The sequence below is a fragment of the Phocoena sinus genome, chromosome 2 (genome assembly GCF_008692025.1).
Source record: "Phocoena sinus isolate mPhoSin1 chromosome 2, mPhoSin1.pri, whole genome shotgun sequence".
Lineage (NCBI taxonomy): Eukaryota > Metazoa > Chordata > Mammalia > Artiodactyla > Phocoenidae > Phocoena > Phocoena sinus.
Window position 1 is genome coordinate 80,495,824 of NC_045764.1, and position 19,306 is coordinate 80,515,129.

At 35.7% G+C, this 19,306-nt stretch overlaps 1 protein-coding gene across 2 annotated transcripts in view; it reads right to left on the bottom strand.

Moving 5' to 3' along the window:
* UNC13C (unc-13 homolog C) overlaps positions 1-19,306 on the bottom strand; it is a 586,631-nt gene that overhangs the window by 435,032 nt on the left and 132,293 nt on the right. For both annotated transcript variants that reach the window (XM_032622977.1, XM_032622978.1), the window contains 2 exons: positions 8,872-8,894; positions 8,221-8,285 (listed from right to left, as the gene is read on the bottom strand). In XM_032622977.1, the coding sequence (XP_032478868.1) occupies positions 8,221-8,285; positions 8,872-8,894 (88 nt within the window). The remainder of the gene's footprint in view (positions 1-8,220; positions 8,286-8,871; positions 8,895-19,306) is intronic.

Genomic DNA, 19,306 nt, shown 5'->3' on the forward strand with positions numbered 1-19,306 from the left:
TCCATTGTAATATGAACAGAAGGGAGGCATGTCACGTCTAACTGGAAGTTTTAAGAGTTAGAGTCCAGTGTGCCACATCCTAATTTCCCTACAGTGAAAACATGAAAGTGTGTGTTGAGGCAAACCTTTGCCAGCCTGGTTCCCTGGGCAACTCTCAAGTACATCCTCCTCCCTTGTTTTATATGCACTGAAAACGTAGTATGGGTGAGAAATAAACCTTTATTTGATTAATACACTAAAACGGGGTAGTATGGTAGGCTATTGCATAGTAGCTTCGTATATCAGTCAGGATAAACTATTTATACTTCATCTTGTTATATTCAGTTGTAGTATGCTAAAAATCTTTTAGATATTAACTCCATTATCTAATAACACTAGTTATCTTGCCCAACCATGTCACCCTCAAATCCTACAATCAGAGCTTTCATATTTCCATTTAGTTCAACTAAAAATAACCTAATACGCTGGGTTCGGTCATTCAATCCATCACTAATTCACCTCAGTGATATTATGAAATATTACATATTTCTAGGGGATAATACAAAAACCCTTAGCAAATACTTTCCTGGAATCTAGATAGAAATACATGTAGAACATTTATTCGATACCCCTATTTAGAAACCTTGTCAGACTAATACATAATGAAATATCAAGTTCAAAATATAATATATAATTACAAAGAACTGATGTAGACTCAAGCATCATCTATTTGCAAATTACATCAGTTTGGCCTAATAGTAAAGCAGCCAAGCCCTGGAATATGTTAGACCTAGTTCGAGCCTCAGCTCTAATAATCATTATTTCACCTTGTCCATATTTAATACCTCTAAGCCTCAGTAACCTCATTTGAAAAATAAAATAATTGAAACGTCTACCTCGAAAAGTTGTGATGAGGATTAAAGAAGATAATGCATAAATAACGCATACATATGGGTCTGTTATACTGTAACACTAGAAAAAATATTAGTTATTATAATAATTATGAATTTAAAACATCATCCCCATTTTTAAAATATCTAAAATGCTTCCTTATATTCCCTCTATCATATTTCATACTGTTTCTAAATGCTAAGAAAGACTAAAAACCAAGAACTACCTACTGGACATCAATGTAGAATTGGTCATATCTGAGAATTATGGTTTGAACAACAAGCTGTTCAATATTTAAGAACACACCGTGGATTAAGCAAACCTGTTACTTCAAATAAGGAGTAATTGCAAGGTGTGGAGGCGAACTATTTTGTTAGCAGCGACGATTACTGTTTTTCTGCTCTACTCTACTGTCTGCCTATAAGAGAAATCTCTTATTATCTGCCTTCATGGATTATGGTATTCATTTATTAAAAGATACTTAAAACCCCATTCAACATATGCTTTACCGGGATATACAATGATCAAGCTCATTTTTTTTCCCCTAAGATAGTTCATGTACGTCCCATGTACTCAACAGCCATATCAATTAAGTTTTGGAAAGAATCCTCTGGTTTAGGAAGCAAGGCAGTCATAACTGCCATCTTACCTAGAGGAGTTATTTTCAATGATTTTGACTAATAGCCGGTAATTTTCTAACACTTCCTGTTGGGTGTGTTTCTGCTTGGCAGTCACCTAAAGATAAAAGGAAAAGCAGGCCGTTTCTGAGGGGCCAACCAGTGCTGTAGGCAACAGTTCTGGAAGGCTCCAGGGTGAGGAACTGGCTAAACGAAAGCTGTCAGCATTGATGATGGCTGGGAGTGGCTGTGGTTTCCTCCCCTGGAACGAAGGCATTATCTGCATCCAGGGCTGATATGAAGAGTCATACCCATCTTCTCGATCAAAACTGTAAACCTATCTTCCTTAAAAACAAGAGAGTGGCCTTTATGTGATGAGTAAAATCCTGCAACCCAGGATGACCCTGAAGTTGCATATTCTTATGAACCATTTAATAACAGAAGTACAAATGGACTCTGGGTGAGGAATTCTCCATGGACTGCTTTCTCGGCACAGAAAAGGGTCTCATTTAGAGTAGACATCAGGTCTCTGGTGGATGGCAGAATCTTTTCGCTAATATCATTACCAGAAGATTGGAGAGCCTTATACAGTATCCCTGGATTGACAGTGGGTCATACTCAAGTGTCCTTCTGCATTTGTAGTCAGAAAAAAAATGTTAAGCTACAAACTCAGGCAAGGTGTCAATCTCTAACTTTGTGAACTATAAGCTAGTAGTAATGAGGTAACAGGTCCATTTTCTTAATCCTTTGAATGAGTTCTGTGAATTATTTGCCAATATCTATGTAGGAAAAAATATGCCTGAAAGAAATGATTTATAATCCATTCCAAGAAAACTATGGCATCTATAAGCCTGGTTTAGACTGTAACACTAGACACTAACAGGGTCTGATAATGTGGTCCTGGTGTTTCGCAGGTTCATACATCGAAGGAGTCAGTCTAGTGGCTGGTCTTTGTGGCTAACATAAAAATGTACTCTCTAATGACCAAGATTTTCTCAATAGAGGTGTTGAGTGCTCTCTAAGTTACACGAGTCTAATGAAGCATTTCAGCTGACCATGAACTAGGAAACTGATGGCTGGTGGTAGGCCAAAATTAGACAGGCAGGGTTTTTTGGTTTTGTTTTTGTTTTGGCCACGGGAAGCTAATGGCTTAGCAATCAGTATTTGATACATGGGTTTTAGAAAGTTGATGGCCTTATCTATGTCAGTTTTCTTAGTTAAGAGGCTCTCTGTCTAGGCCAAATCTTGGTGTATAGAATGTAACATTTCTGCTTGGCAGGAGGACTGCGGGCAGTGTTGAGCACTAGTGGACCTGGTATAATCCAGAGGCTGTGGTAGGGCTGGGACTGCCTCAGCCTCACGTGAGATTCTTTTCTAGCTGATATAACTACCCACTGTCATGATTATGTCTGACATTAGCCACGAGATGCCAGGTTTCATTCTTTCTGTAATAGATTACGCAAGACAACTCCCTTTATTATTTTTATAAAGGACAAGGTGAAAAAGTTCGTTCAATTATTAATCACCAAAGTTCTCCTTTCTCAGGTAGTAAGAATGGAGTTTATTACAGGAAATCTTTAATACAGTGTGAATTTATATCTAGAGTTTTCTAAAGTGGTAAGGTTTTCTGATAGGAGAATGAAAGGATAAAATTTATCTTAGCATAATTAGAGTAATAGTTTTTATCAATTTTCTCCGTAGAATCTTCAAAAGTTTCTCCAAAATGGAGAAAAGGAGATTCACAATCCAAAACAAAGTGGCCTCCTAGTCAACTAGGGTTACATCTACTGTGAGAAAAATCCGCTGATGATTTTTTTTTCCTGTAAGGGCTTAGTAACATTGAGTTTGAGGGGTGGGTTAGGCTGCTTTAAAAACTCAGAGTCCTTCTCATGTGTGTCTGATCCTCAAACCACAATTATTTCAGGAATAATTTTTCTTAAAATGTGGTAGACCTGAATCTCTTAGAAAGTAATTCTAACCCATGGATCGAAGAGACTGCCATTCTCAAACAAAATTAACTTATGAATGAGGTCCTAAATGGGCAAAACACTATCATAAACTTTATAGAAGGAAACCTAAGTAATAAAAGACCAACTCTATGCCTTTAAAGAGCTTAAAATCAAGTCATCAAGGGTATGAGTCTTGTTAAGGTTGTGCAATTTAAGACACTACTATGGGCCACAGGAATGACACGAACAAGAACACAGATAAGGTAGGTAATATTTCTCTTTTGTACGAGAGAAAAATAGAAATGAAGAAGTATATTGAAAGCCATACTTTACATTGCAGAAATGAGGAGTCATGAGACACATTTAAGTAGAAAAAGACTGTGTTTTAAGGAGATTAATCTTTAACAGTGTATAGATTGGACTTAACGTGGAGGAATAAACTGATGCAGGAAGATCAGCTAGAAGATAAGCTTGCAACTGCGTAGGTAGCAGCTATTGAGGACTTAAACTAGACTGATGGCAATCTAAGTTGAAAACAGTACAGGTATGGTGACTGAATTGCTGCACAATTATGAATTGTGAAAGTAGATCCTGTTTGCATCTGATAACCCTTATAACAATTAACAGTCCTAATCCTAACTCACTTCTCTCTAAATCTATAGTGAACTCCTCTACCAAAGCCCCTGGGGAGAAAAGGAGTTCTTCCACGAAAACACTAATCAGAAAGTCAAAGAAAAAGGCTTCCATTTTTCTCCAAAGAGTGACCTGCTACTGTGAGTGCAGCAAACTTACGCCAGGGCTGTCATTTTCTTGGTACTTGGCAAACCTGGTTCAGAGAATGTAAGAATGTTTAACGCATGATGAACCATTGACCCAGGGAAAGGTTTATAGCTCTGGAAAGAGCCATGATCTAGGCTTAGGAGAATTTCTGGCCCTGTCCTTTAGAAGTAAGGACATTACCTGAGGGGACAGGGAAAAATTTAATTTATGGGCTAGATAGGAAAAAAACAAAGAGTTTTCAGCTACCGGAGAAAAGACTGCTGCTATGGGAAAAGACGGGTTAGGAGCCCCTTAAGAGTAAGAACAATCTTAGCTTCCATGTTAAGTGACTGATTTCATGCCCTGACAAAACATGGAGATCAAAACTAGCACCAGGGAAGGTGGTGTGAAGACAGAAGACGACATCCTAAAGTTTATACAGACTACAGAAGCAATGCCAGCACTATGACAAATATCAAGAGTATATTAAACCTGCTATATCCATAGACTGTACCACCTAACTCACGTCAGGTGTTAACAACTACAACAAAAACCATGATTTGAATCAAGGTAAACTTAAAAACAAAGGAATTGTTCAGAACTCTGGCTAATGACTGACTTATTCACACATTCACAAAGTTATTTGTTCATGGCAAAAACTGAACAACCTTGGAAATCTCAGCACTTATTTCATGTATTTTTTTTTCTTTTGCTACTTTACCTATTTGAAAGGGAGGTCAAAACAGAAGCTTTTCTTTTTCTATTTGTCAATCTCTGTGTCATCAAAGTGACATTTAAAGACATCAAAATGTCTGATGCTGGGTAGCCATGGGCATGTATCACTCAGATATTCCTCAGAGAAAATCTAGGAACAGTTGGATGACAGCCTTCAGTAACCACACCTCCAGAATCAACTGCAGCATTCACTTGAGGCCAAACTCTCCCCAAGCTGCTGTCAGTGTTCAGCGAGTGAACTTGGTGAGGGTAATGAGCTGCCCCTGTATGCTCAAGGTGGGACTCCTGTAACAGACAGCCTCACCTCTACCACTCCCCATTGGTCTGACTGACACTTTATTGCAGTCTCATGGCAGTTTCACATTGCAGTCAGTTTAAGTCTTTTCATACCTAGTCGTCCTTCTTTCTCCTCCCCCTTTTCCAGGGTATCAGACCTATATCATGGTCCAAGGCACTTCTTGCCTACTCCTGTTGTCTGTCTCTCCACTTCACCTGAGATGTTTCTCTCCCAAAAGCTCTTCTATGTCTGTCATCTTAGTATGACTCTTAGCTTACGTATATGACAAAAGTTACCGAACTCTTATAAAAGCACTAAGATGTTAAATGCAATGATTTCACTGAAACAAGCATCTTTCCAGCCTTCTCTTTTTCTGTGCATCTTTTCTCTCTCCCTCTCAGTTCTTTTCCAAGAACCTGTCTGAATTTTTATTGTAACAGATAGGAAAAATAAAGTTTGGCATGTATTTTCCAGCAACACTTACAGGAGATGTACAGAGAATGAGCAGAAATCAGCAGCATTGGTAATTCCATTATCTGGTTTCAGTGTGTATAGATTGTGCTTTTATTGACACTTGAGAAATGAGAGGGAAGGATGGACGTGGTTTGGCTCTGAACTCATTAGGGACGCTGACGGCAGAGAGGTGAAGGATATAGAAGCCTTGCCCTGAAGCAGCAATGACTCCCTATTTTCAGAGTCTGTTCCAGTGTCAGTTTCCCAGGACAACAGAAATTTTAATATTGAGGATTACAGCAATATTTTACTCTACTAAAATATATATATTTAAATATTGATCGGGAAAGTACAATAAATATTTCTGGAATAGGTTGTGACTGAAAGCTTGCATTTTAATGTACTCTTCAGGTTCTTCAAGAGGAACCTGCCTTCAGATAACAGCAAATTCTCTTGTAGACTAAAAATTATCACCTCTTTCCCATATCATCATAATTTCAAAATCCCTTGCTAAGCCCTTGAAATAGGAAATTTCTGGAAAAATAATGTGGAAAGGATCTAAAGAATTGAAATGAAAAGATGACCTATTGTAGCTAGACATTTACACAGCATACACTTAACAAAAACATGGATGGTGATTAACTCTGTTGCTCTGGCAATGATAAAAGTCCATATTCAGATATGAGTTAAGAAAGCAAGTTGTTTTCAAGTGATAGATGCCACAGGAAGGTAGGAATTTAAAGAACTGTAAGCTCATAAACTCAGATAAGCCTCTAAGACTATGACATACAAATGTTTTTTAAATTTAAATTGGGATTCAACTTATTTTCTAAAATAAACATTTTATTAGTTTTGTCACAGTATCATTTTTTTGTAAACTTAAAGAAAGTATATGTGGGGTAGTGGGGAGAGAGTAATCCATTTATTACCTGAATCTTCTATAAATAATCCATAGTGAACTTTTGCCACAGTTCGTTTTTATAACTTATTTAAATTATTGTAACATTATAGATGTGAATATAAATCTTCACATATTTAAAGGACATTGAAATGTTTGTATACATAAATAATATCTAGTTACTCATTTGAAAAATCTCAGTAAAAATGATGTTATTATCCAGGAGCTTTAAATTTGAAACTTAAAATTTTTCATATGTTTAATTTAAAGAAAATAGCATGTGGATGTTATTTAACAAAATTCATTTAAGAGGATGAGAATATTATAAAACGTAACCGTGAGACTATTTCTTTGCCCCTCCAAAAAACCCTAAACCATATATCTAAATTTTGCTTCTATTTCTATTGTACACAAAAATGTTCAAATTTCAACACCTATAAAACAATTTAACTATCTATCCTGTACATTAGCTTTGGTCCACACATTACACTTCGAAAATTGATTATATGTTTGTTCTAGTATCATTTACAATGACGACACAGAAATATTCTGGAAAATTCATTAATAGAAGAATGAACAAACATTACATAAATGTTTCGAAATATCTACATCGCTTATGAATAATGAAGTGCAAAGTTTTCCAAGGTATGTTGTCAAATAGTAAAAAAGAAAAAGTAAGGAAAAAGAAACCCACAAGTTGCAGATGAAATATAGCATAGTAATTAAGATCAGAGACTCTGGAACTAGACTAATTTTGAATACTGACTTTGCTACTTACTAGGTGTATGAAGAGAAAGGTTTGGTTTTGGTTGCTTTTCTTTATTTCTTTGTTTTTAACTACGTTATACATCAGTTTCCTCGCGTAAAGTGGAAGTCAAAATAGTACTTACCTCACAGGGCTATTGTAAGGAACAAATGAGTCACTATATATGAAACAATTGTAATGATATCTGCTATTATGTCAGCACTAAATTAGTGCTTCTTTATTTACATATAGAATGGCCTAATTTATGTTCAACGCACAGAGACCAACAAAACTATTATTCTATATGAACTTATAGAACATATATGTTTACAAGCACACAGAAAAAGGCCTAACAACACACATGCCAAACTGATACCAATGTATCATTAGGGGCATTAAAGGAAATCCCTTGCTGTTTGAGTATCTTACATAGAAAATATAATTAAGACATTATTTTGTGATTACATTTTAAGTACTTTATACACTCATTAAATGGAACTATAAAAAATAATGGTGAAGATTACATTTACTCACTTACTGACATAAAAAAAATGTTCATGCACATATCATAAAGTGCAAGCAAGCAGATCAAAACACTATTTTATTAACATGAACTCAGTAATGTAAAATTATACGGTTATGTTTTGTGTATGGAATGATCATGTTAATGTTTATTCTGGCTAGGTGATTTCAACTTTGTTCTTTACACATAGATACACGTATATATAATTAAACATAAATATACACAAATCTATACATTACTTTTTTTAAAACACTATAAAAGCTATTTTACTGTGAAAAGAAAGCAACAGCAAGGCAAGCTAATTATGCCATCATGCAACATTCTGCGTTCAAAATACATATGTTGAGAACCACTGATGAATGGAATGAATTAGAAAGGTTATGAATGTACTTACCCACCAAACGCCTGAAGTGCAGAGAACTGGGAAGCATCCAAATCACTGCCACTTACTATTCGAGCCTTAAACGAAAATGGAGAAAAACAAAACAAAACAAAAGAGAGAGGCTTTTAGCATCCTATAGCTGTGTATACATGAATTTGGAACACGCGTCAACTGCACTAGACACGTAACACCTAGTATGACAGATGCTAAGCAGGGTCAGCTTCAAGTCAAAGCTACTGTGTTTTTGTGAGTGGAGGTTTTGAAATTAGCTGTCAGCATTCAGACAAAAGCACTGGCAGAGTCGAGGAAAATATCATATTCCAAATACTATTTGCCCTTAAAACTTGGTATGTGCAGTGAAGATCATGAATCAGTCAGAGAGACCATGATTCGCCAGACTTAAAAACAGATGCTGAGTTTGACCGTAGCAGACCCCTAGGTTGGCAAGTGTAAGCTAAAGTAAGCGAAGCTGGCAAGGGGTAACCTCTTCATAAATGCAACAGATTGGGGCACACTTAAAGGACAACCAAAGAATGGAAAGCTGGGATAACATGCACAGTTCACAACTAAAACAGAAGAACCAAAACAGGTCTAATATGTCACAAACAAACATGTACAAAAGACAAGATCCCTCAGGAGGGAAGAAAAAGTATGATTTAAAACCTTTTCATCCACAGAACTGCTATCTGAAAGAGAATCAGGAAAAGAAGGAATAAATGTTAGATGGAGTACTTTTCAAGAAATCATTTAAACATATACATGAACGAAGTGTTAGTGCTATATAGTTTAAAAGCATAAATGAACCCCAAGGGAAGAAGGATAGTTTGTCCTCACAATTTAAAGAGCCGGAAAATGTGCCAGAATGCTTGAAAAGTATAAAAGAGTGATTACAGGACTTAACGAAAGACAATGTGTCGTAAAAAGAAAAGAACAGTTTAAGTATCAGAATGCCTAGGCTCCAGTTGGGGCTCTGCCACTTACTAAGCACACTGGGCAAACTACCAAATTCTCTGGAGTCTGGAGGCTAGACCTAACTCTGAAATAAGTCACTAATACTTTGCTTTTTGCCTCCAAACGTTGTGGAGAGGATCAGTTAAGATCAATATATATGAAAGTAAACCCCAGGTGACTATATAAACTAAAGATGTTTTATTGAGGGATTATTTATGGCTTCTCATAGAACTTCAGAACTAAAAGATTAACTAATTAAGTACATTTCATCTTGCAAATAAGAAAACTTGCCTGAAGGGATTAAATGACTTAGGATCCCAAAACTAGTAAATGACAGAGTGGGACAAAAATCCAGGGCTTCTGATCCCCCACCTGCTGCCCTTTAGATCCAATGTTTCACGTGAATTGAACAAAACAGTGAGGGGTGGCTGATCCACAGTTCTCCAGTGCAACTTAAGATAAATCACAAGGTCAACATTTATCACTTTCAACTGCTCATGGGCCCAAGTAGATGAACAATGGACTACTGCTTTTTTTTTTGAAACTCAAGTCTAAATCTGTAAGGGTCATCATAGCATGGTCCATTTCTACCTTACAGAGTATTATTGCTTTTTAGCATAAAGCTGGAGGGATTTCTCCAAGTTTGCAGAAAGCTAGAGCTGGCAAGGCCTTAGAGTTCATGTAGTCCAATCCCCTTATTTTTATAGAGGAGCCCCAGAGACAGAAAGATTTCCCTGAGGTCATGTAACTCAATGATGACCTTTATTGATAAAAATCTGAAATATATTTATTTTCTTGACTCATTAAGTATGAACCAGTTAACATAACTAAATATTTTTGTGCAATATTTAAGATTTTACAATATCCCAGGGTTCTATCTTTGAATATAAAACAGGGTAAGGCACAATATAGAGTAATAAAGCAAATCTTATTTATGGCCATAAGTACTTTTAAATACTTCACAAAATACAGAAAATAAAATTCAGCACAGTATCAGAGGAATAATATATCATAGCCATGAAGATTTTTTCATAAGCATGATTTAAAATCACTGACGAATTTAACATGACATATTAACTGGTCATAAAATACATATCTGCATTTCAACAGGAACACACAAGTTATTAGATAAAATTTCAAAATCTTCCAAATAATTTTTAACCTATTTAAAATAGGATTGGAATGAGTCTTAATTTTAATATGCTAAAAATATCTTTCAGAATCAACTCAAGTGTAAATTATTAGGGCATCCCTATTATTAAAACCAAAACAAAAATGTTCACTACCATATTTTAACTTAATTCCAGAAATTCTGACCAATATATTAAAACAGAAATAAACTTTAACACCAATGTTGAAAGGTAAAATACAGAGTTATTATTTTTCAGGAATTACAGTATTATACCCTGAAAACAAGCCAAACCAAACCACCTGGAAAACTATTAGGATAATAAAATAGGTGGCAAAGTGAATATATAACCAACACATCAAGTAACAACATTAAGTTATTTCCTACTAACTAGCAATAACTAGTTTGGAATACAATGACATTAGATCTCATTTCAAATATCCAGTACTGTTACACAGTCTTCCATTCTAACCGGCTTGTATAGCAACCACTTGACTATATAAAGGTAATCTTACCAAAGTTGTTATTTTTCAGCTGCTAAATGTGGTAATACATTAACTTTTCATTCATTGATTCATTCAATGTTCATTCATTCTTTCACTGAATACATATTTTTATTTATTATCAATGAACCTTTGTTGTTCACTTTGACTCCTTTCTTGTCCCCATTTGAAACCTTTCTGAAATACAAATATGATGTCACTTCCCTTTTTAAAACCCACCAACGTCACCCAATGCCCGTTTGAGAAAATTAGATCTATATATACTAGAAATTCATGGCTCACCAGTCCTCATTCACATCCTACACTTTGGCCACAATGAAATTCTTGCCATTCAGTTTCCATGACATGTCTTTTAAATGTGTACCTTTGCATTTTCAGTTTCCTCCTTCTAAAAGAAGTTATTGCTTTCTTCATCCAGCTAACTGCCTGTCAGCCTCCAAAACTCAGTTGAAGCATAACGCCCTCTCCTGGAATCTTGTCACTTTTCAGGGATTCATGGTATTTATACATGAGCGCTGCACTGCACACTGTGTATTCCTCTTGGCTAACCCTCAAAATTTCCCAATTTCCTTATCTGAAATCATTCTAAAAAAGTGCCTCAATGATACTTTATTTAAGCTTTTTGTCAACTTCCATTATATTCCTGAAACACAGGAGATGACTAATAAATGTTTGCTAAGCAGTGAATGTACAACCTTACATAAGCTATACAACTTTATTGAAGTATTTAAAAATCCATATAAAGAAAACTATTATTTCATCTTTCTGTATAGGGAGGATGAATTACTTTCTAACAGATTTATAGATTTAACAGTTAAAATCCTAATGGCAAGTTGTAACTTGAAATTATTCTAATTTTAAGTATAACTAGGTCAACAAACAAGTAAAAACACGTAAGATTGTTTTAAAGGAGATTAATGAGGGCAGATTACACAAATATTAAAAGTCTATAATAGCTGAAATATGGTTGGGGCAAAATAACAGAAGATCAGTGAAACATAAGTATACATACTTAAGTATACTCCAAAGTAATATACCCTTATACTTAAGAACTTAGTGAATAAGAAAGGACATATTATTATCAAAGAAAATGAGAAACATTAGTTAATAAATGATGCTTATGGGGGCAGAGACAAGATGGCAGAGTATAAGGACTTGAGCTCACCCCCCTCACCAAAACACCAAAATCACAACTGACTGCTGAACAACCATTGACAAAAAAACACTGGAAACTACCAATAAGACAAAGAAGAAGCCAAATGAGACACTAGAAGCAGCACAATCATGATAAAATCAAATCACATACCTGCCAGGTGGGTGACCCACAAAATGGAAAACAATTATATGACAGAAGTTATCCAAAAGGAGTGAAAGTTCTGATCCCCACATCAGGCACCCCATCATTAGAGTCTTGCATCAGGAGGAGTCCCCAGGGCATCTGGCTTTGAAGGTCAGTGAGGTTCTGATCACAGGAATTCCACAGGAATGGGAGAAACAGAAACTCCACTCTTGGATGTTGCACACAAGGTCTTGTGCACACCCAGACGCAGGGGAAAAAGCAATGACCTCATAAGAGCCTGGGCCAGACCTACTTGCTGGTATTGGAGGGTCTCCTGCAGAGGCAGGGGGAGGCTGTGGCTCACTGCAGGGGAAAAGATAATGGAGGCTGTAGTTCTAGAGAATACTCATTGGCAAGAGCCCTCCCCTAGGTCACCATTTTCCCATAAGACCTGGCCCCACCCAATGGCCTGTACACTCCAGTGCTGAAACACCTCAGGCCAAACCACCAACAGGGTGGGAACACAGCCCCAGTCCCCTGCAGACAGGCTACCTAAAGTCTTCCTGAGCCCACAGCTTCCCAATGAACACACCCCTTCACATGGCCCTGCCCACCAGAGGGACAAGATGAAGCTCTAGTAACCAGTGGGCAAGAACCAGTCCCTCCCACCAGAAAGCTGGCATAAGCCCCTTAGACCAGCATTATCCATCAGGGGACAGACAGCAGAAGCAAGAAGAACTAAAACCCTGCCTCCTGAGAAACAGAAACAGCAAACACAGAAAGTCAGACAAAATGAGACAGCAGAGGAATGTGTCCCAGATGAAGGAACAAGATAAAACCCCAGAAGAGCTACTAAGTGAATGGGAGATAGGTAATCTACCTGAAAAAGAATTCAGAGTAATGATAGTAAAGATGATCTAAAATCTTGGAAAAAGAATGGAGGAACAGACAGAGAAGATAGAAGAAATGTTTAAAAAAGAGCAAGAAGATCTACAGAACAAACAGAGATGAACACTACAATAACTGGAATAAAATTACACCAGAAGGAATCAATATCAGAATACATGAATCACAAAAATGAATAAGTGAAGTGGAAGACAGAATGGTGGAGATCACCACTGCAGAACAGAATAAAGGAAAAAGAATGAAAAGAAATGAGGACAGTCTAAGAGACCTCTGGGACAACATTAAACACACCAATATCCTCAGTATGGAGGTCCTAGAAGGAGAAGTCAGAGAGAAAGGATCTGAGAAAATATATGAAGAGTTAATAGCTGAAAACTCCCATATCATGGGAAACGAAGCAGTCATCCAAGTTCCAGGAAATGCAGAGAGTCCCAGACAGGAAAACCCCAAGGAGGAACATGCCGAGAGACACAGTAATCAAGTTGACAAAAATTAAAGACAAAGAAAATATTAAAAGCAACAAGGGAAAAGCAAAAATAACATACAGGGAATTCCCAAAAGGTTATCAGCTGATTTTTCAGCAGAAACTCTAAAGGCCAGAAGGGAATGGCAAAATATATGTAAAGTGATTAAAGGGAAGAACCTACAACCAAGAATACTCTACCAAGTAATGCTCTCATTCAGATGTGATGGAGAAATCAAAAGCTTTATAGACAAGAAAAAGCTAAGAGAATTCACCACCAGAACAGCTTTGCAACAAATGCTAAAGGAACTTCTCTAGGTGCAAAAGAAAAAGCCACAACTAGAAACAAGAAAATAATGAATGGAAAAGCTCACCAGTAAAGGCAAACAAGAGTAAAGGTAGGAAGTCATCCACACACAAATATGAAGTCAAAACCAGCAACTGTGAGAAGAGGCGAGTATAAATGCAGGACATTGGAAATGCATTTGAAATTAAGGGACCAGCAACTTAAAACAATCTTGTTTGTATACAGACTGCTGTATCAAAACCTCATGGTAACCACAAAGAGAAAAACTACAATAGATACACAAAAAATAAAAAGGAATCCAAACACAACACTAATGTTAGTCATCAAAACACAACAGAAGGGAACAAAAGAGAAAGGGAAGGAAAAAGACCTACAAAAACAAAACCAAAACTATAACAAAATGGCAATAAGAACATACATATCAATAATTACCTTAAACATATATGGATTAAATGTTCCAACCAAAAGACAAAGACTGGCTGAATGTATACAAAAATAAGACGCATATATGTGCTGTCTACAAGAGACCCACTTCAGATCTAGGGACATATACCAACTGAAAGTGAAGGGATGGAATAAGGTATTCCATGTAAATGGAAATCAAAAGGAAGCTGGACTAGCAACACTCATATCATACAAAACAGACTTTAAAATAAAGACTGTTACAAAAGACAAAGAAGGACACTTCATAATGATCAAGGCAACAATCCAAGAAGAAGATATAATAATTGTAAAAATATATGTACCCAACATGGGAGCACCACAATATATAAGGAAAAAACTAACAGCCATAAAAGGAGAAATCTACAGTAACACATTAATAGTGGGGGACTTTAACACCCCACTTTCATCAACAGACAGATCATACAGGGAGAAAGTCAAAAAGGAAACACAGGCCTTAAATGACACATTAGACCAGATAGACTTAATTGATATTTATAAAGCATTCCATCCAAAAGCAGCAGCATACACATTCTCCCTACTGCACATGGAACATTCTCCAGACCTTACCACATACTGGGCAACAAAATCAAGCCTAAGTAAATTTAATAAAATTGAAATCATATCAACCATCTATTCTGACCACAATGCAATGAGATTAGAAATCAACTACAAAAAAAACTGGAAAAAAACACAAACACATGGAGGCTAAACAATATGCTACCAAGCAACTAATGGATCATTGAAGAAATCAAAAAAGAAATTAAAAAATACCTGGAGAAAAATGAAAATGAAAACATGACAATCCAAAACCTATGGGGCTCAGCAAAAGCAGTTCTAAGAGGGAAGTCCATAGCAATTCAAGCTCACCTCAAGAAACAAGAAAAATCTCAAACAAATAACCTAAACTTACACCTAAAGCAACTAGAAAAACAACAAACAAAATACAAAGCTAGTAGAACAAAAGAAATCATAAAGATCAGAGCAGAAAAAACTGAAATAGTGAAGAACAATAGAAAAGATCAATAAAACTAAAACCTGGTTCTCTGAAAAGATAAACAAAATTGATAAACCTTTAGTCAGGCTCAACAAGAAAAACTCGGAGATAGAGGGCTCAAATCCAAAAAATTAGAAATGAAAAAGGAGAAGTTCCAATGGACACAAAGGATAATAAGAGAATACTGCAAGCAACTATATGCCAATGAAAGGAACAACCTAGAAGAAGTGGACAAATTCCTGGAAAGATACAGTCTCCCAAGACTGAACCAGGGAGACAAAGAAAATATGAATATGCCAATCACAAGTACTGAAATTGAAACTGTGATGAAAAAACTCACAACAAACAAAAGTCCAGACCAGATGGTTTCACAGGCAAATTCTCTCAGACATTTAGAGAAGAGGTAATGCCTATCCTTCTCAAACTATTCCAAAGAATTGCACAGGAAGGAATATTCCCAAACTCATTCTATGAGGCCACCATCCCCGATACCAAAACCAGACAAACGTACCACAAAAAAGAAAATTACAGGCCAATATTACTGATGAACATCGATCCAAAATCCTCAACAAAATACTAGTAAACCAAATGCAACAATACATTAAAAGGATCACACAATACGAATAAGTTGGATTTAACCCAGGGATGCAAGGATTTTTTTAATATCCATAAATGAATCAGTGTGATAAAACACATTAACAAATTAAAGAATAAAAATCATATGATCATCTCAATAGATGCAGAGAAAGCTTTTGACAAAATTCAGCACTCATTTACGATGAAAACTCTCCAGAAACTAGATATAGAGGGAACATACCTCAACATAATAAAGCCCATATATGACAAACCTACAGCTAACATCATACTCAATGGTGAAAGGCTGAAAGCATTTCCTCTAAGATCAGGAACAAGACAGTGATATACACTCTTGCCATCTTTATTCAACACAGTTTTGGAAGTACTAGCCATGCCAATCAGAGAAGAAAAAGAAATAAAAGGAATCCAAATTGGAAAAGAAATATAACTGTCACTGTTTGCAGATGACATGATACTATGCATATATAATCGTAAAGATGCCACCAGGAAACTACTAGAGCTAATCAATGAATTTGGTAAAGTTGCAGGATATAAAATTAATACACAGAAATCTGTTGCACTGCTTATACACTAACAATGAAAGATCAGAAAGGGAAGTTAAAGAAACAACCTCATTCACCATCACATTAAAAAGAATAAAATACCTACGAATAAACCTACCTAAGGAGGAAAAGATCTGTACTCTGAAAACTGTAAGATGCTGATGAAAAAAATCAAAGATGACACAAACAAATGGAAAGATATACCATGACCATGGATTGAAAGAATCAATATTGTCAAAATGACTATACTACCCAAGGCAACCTACAGATTCAATGCAATCTCTGTGAAATTACCAATGGCACTTTTCACAGAACTAGAAAAATCGTAAAATTTGTACAGAGACACAAAAAGCCCTGAATAGCAAAAGCAATCTTGAAAAAGAAAAATGGAGCTGGAGGAATCAGGCACCTTGACTTCAGACTATACTACAGTCATCGAAACAGTATGGTACTGGCACAAAAAAACAGAAATACAGTTCAATGGAAGAGGATAGAAAGCCCAGAAATTAAACCATGCACTATGGTCAATTAATCTACAACAAAGGAGGCAAGACTATACAATGGAGAAAAGACAGTCTCTTCAATAAATGGTGGTGGGAAAACTGGACAGCTACATTTTAAAAAGTGAAATTAGAATATTCTCTAACCACACACACGAAAATAAACTCAACATGGATTAAAGACCTAAGTGTAAGACTGGATACCATAAAACTCTTAGACGAAAACATAGGCAGAACACTCCTTGACATAAATTGCAGCAAGATCTTTTTTGATCTGTCTCCTAGAGTAATGAAAATAAAAGCAAAAATAAACAAATGGGACCTAATTAAACACTTTTGTACAGGAAAGGAAACCATAAACAAAATGAAAAGACAACCCACAGAATGGAAGAAAATATTTGCAAACAATAAGAGGGACAAGGTATTAATCTCCAAAAGTTACAAGCAGCTCATTATCAAAAAAAAAAAAAAAAAATAAAGTAAAGAAAAATCCAATCTAAAAATGGGCAGAGGACCTAAACAGACATTTCTTCAAAGAAGACAGGCAGATGGTCAACAGGCACATGAAAAGATTCTCAACGTTGCTAACTGTTAGAGAAATGCAAGTCAATACTACAATGAGGTATATAACATTTAACACCAGTCAGCATGGCCATCATCAAAAACTCTACAAACAATAAATGCTGAAGAGCATGTGGAGAAAACGGAAACCTCCTACACTGTTGGTGGGAATGTAGATTGGTGCAGCCACTGTGGAGAACGGAAGGGAGGTTCCTTAAAAAACTGAAAACAGAGCTAATACATAACCCAGCAATCCCACTCCTGGGCATGTATCCAGAGAAAAACATGGTTCAAAAGGATACATACACCCCAATGTTCACTGCAACATTTTTTTAGAATAGCCAAGACATGGAAACAACCTAAATGTCCATCAACAGATGAATGGATAAAGATGTGGTACATATATACAATGGACTATCACTCAGCCATAAAAAAGTGTGAAATAATACCTTTTGCAGCAATATGGATGGACCTGGAGATTATCATACTAACAGACAAATATCATATGATATTTCTTATATGAAGAAAATAAAAAAATGATACAACTGAACTTATTTACACAACAGAAACAGACTCACAGACTTAGAAAACTTACGGTTACCAAAGGGGAAAGGTGAGGGTAGGGATAAATTGGGAGTTTGGGATTCACAAATACACACTACTATATTTAAAATAGATAACCAACAAGGACCTGGTTTACAGCAGAGGAATCTCTGCTCGATATTCTGTAATAACCTAAATGGAAAAAGAATTTGAAAAAGAATAGATATATGTATATGTATAACTGAATCACTTTGCTGTACACCTGAAACTAACACAACATTGAAATCAAATATATTCCAATATGAAATAAAAATTATAAATAAAATGTTACTTAGAACATTGGGTAAATATTTCTAATACTCATTTGTATCTCATACATATATCATGAAGTTCCAGATGTATTATTAAATTTAAAGTAATTCAAATTCAAGTAAGAAAAAGTGAAAAAAAAATGTGTATTTATTAAGCCTATGGAATAAGAAGATATGCTCAAACTTAGAGGTAAAAGAATACAACAAACAGAAACGTTTGATAAATTTATATTCATTTACTATTTTTGTATACAAAAACAATAAAAAAATTTTTTGCTGAATACATGTATATTAATATGTTCAATGTATAAAGAACTCTCACATGTCTATAAAAAGTGACACTAATATCCCAATAGATACCCACGGTCAAGAATGTGACTAGATAATTCACAAATTAGAATGCAATAGTCAATAAGCATGAAAAATTAACCAGTTTATTAAAACTATGCCTAACCATGATTATAAAATTTGCAAAGTTAAGAATAATGATATTAATTTTAATGATATTGAAAATAATTACCAAGGTCTTTGAGGATATCAAGAATCAGGCACTCTGATATAGGGTTGGTAACAGTGAAAATTATATTTGTCAGAAACCTTTTAGTGATGTCTAGCGATAAACTTTGTTCTTATGGGTAAATTCCTTTTTTGGAAGTTGATGCTAAGGAAATTAAATTTGTTATGGACTGAATTGTGTCCCCCTTAATCCATATGCCAAAGTCTTAACTCCCAGTACCTCAGAATACAGCCTTGTTTGGGAGTAGAGTTCTTGCAGATATAATTAAATGAGGTCATATTGGAGTAGGGTGATCCACAATCCAGTATGACTGATGTCCTTATAAGAAGGAGAAATTTGGAGACAGATAAACACACCCAAGAAAAACATCACATAAAAATCAGAGTTATACTGCAAAGCCTAAGACCTACCTACCAAAAATCACAAGAGAGGCCTGACAGATCCATCCCTAGAGCCTTCAGAGGGAGCACTGCCTTGTCAATACACCTAGATCTAGCCTCCAGAACTATGAGACAATTTCTCTTGTTCTCACTCAGTTCATGGTGCTTTGT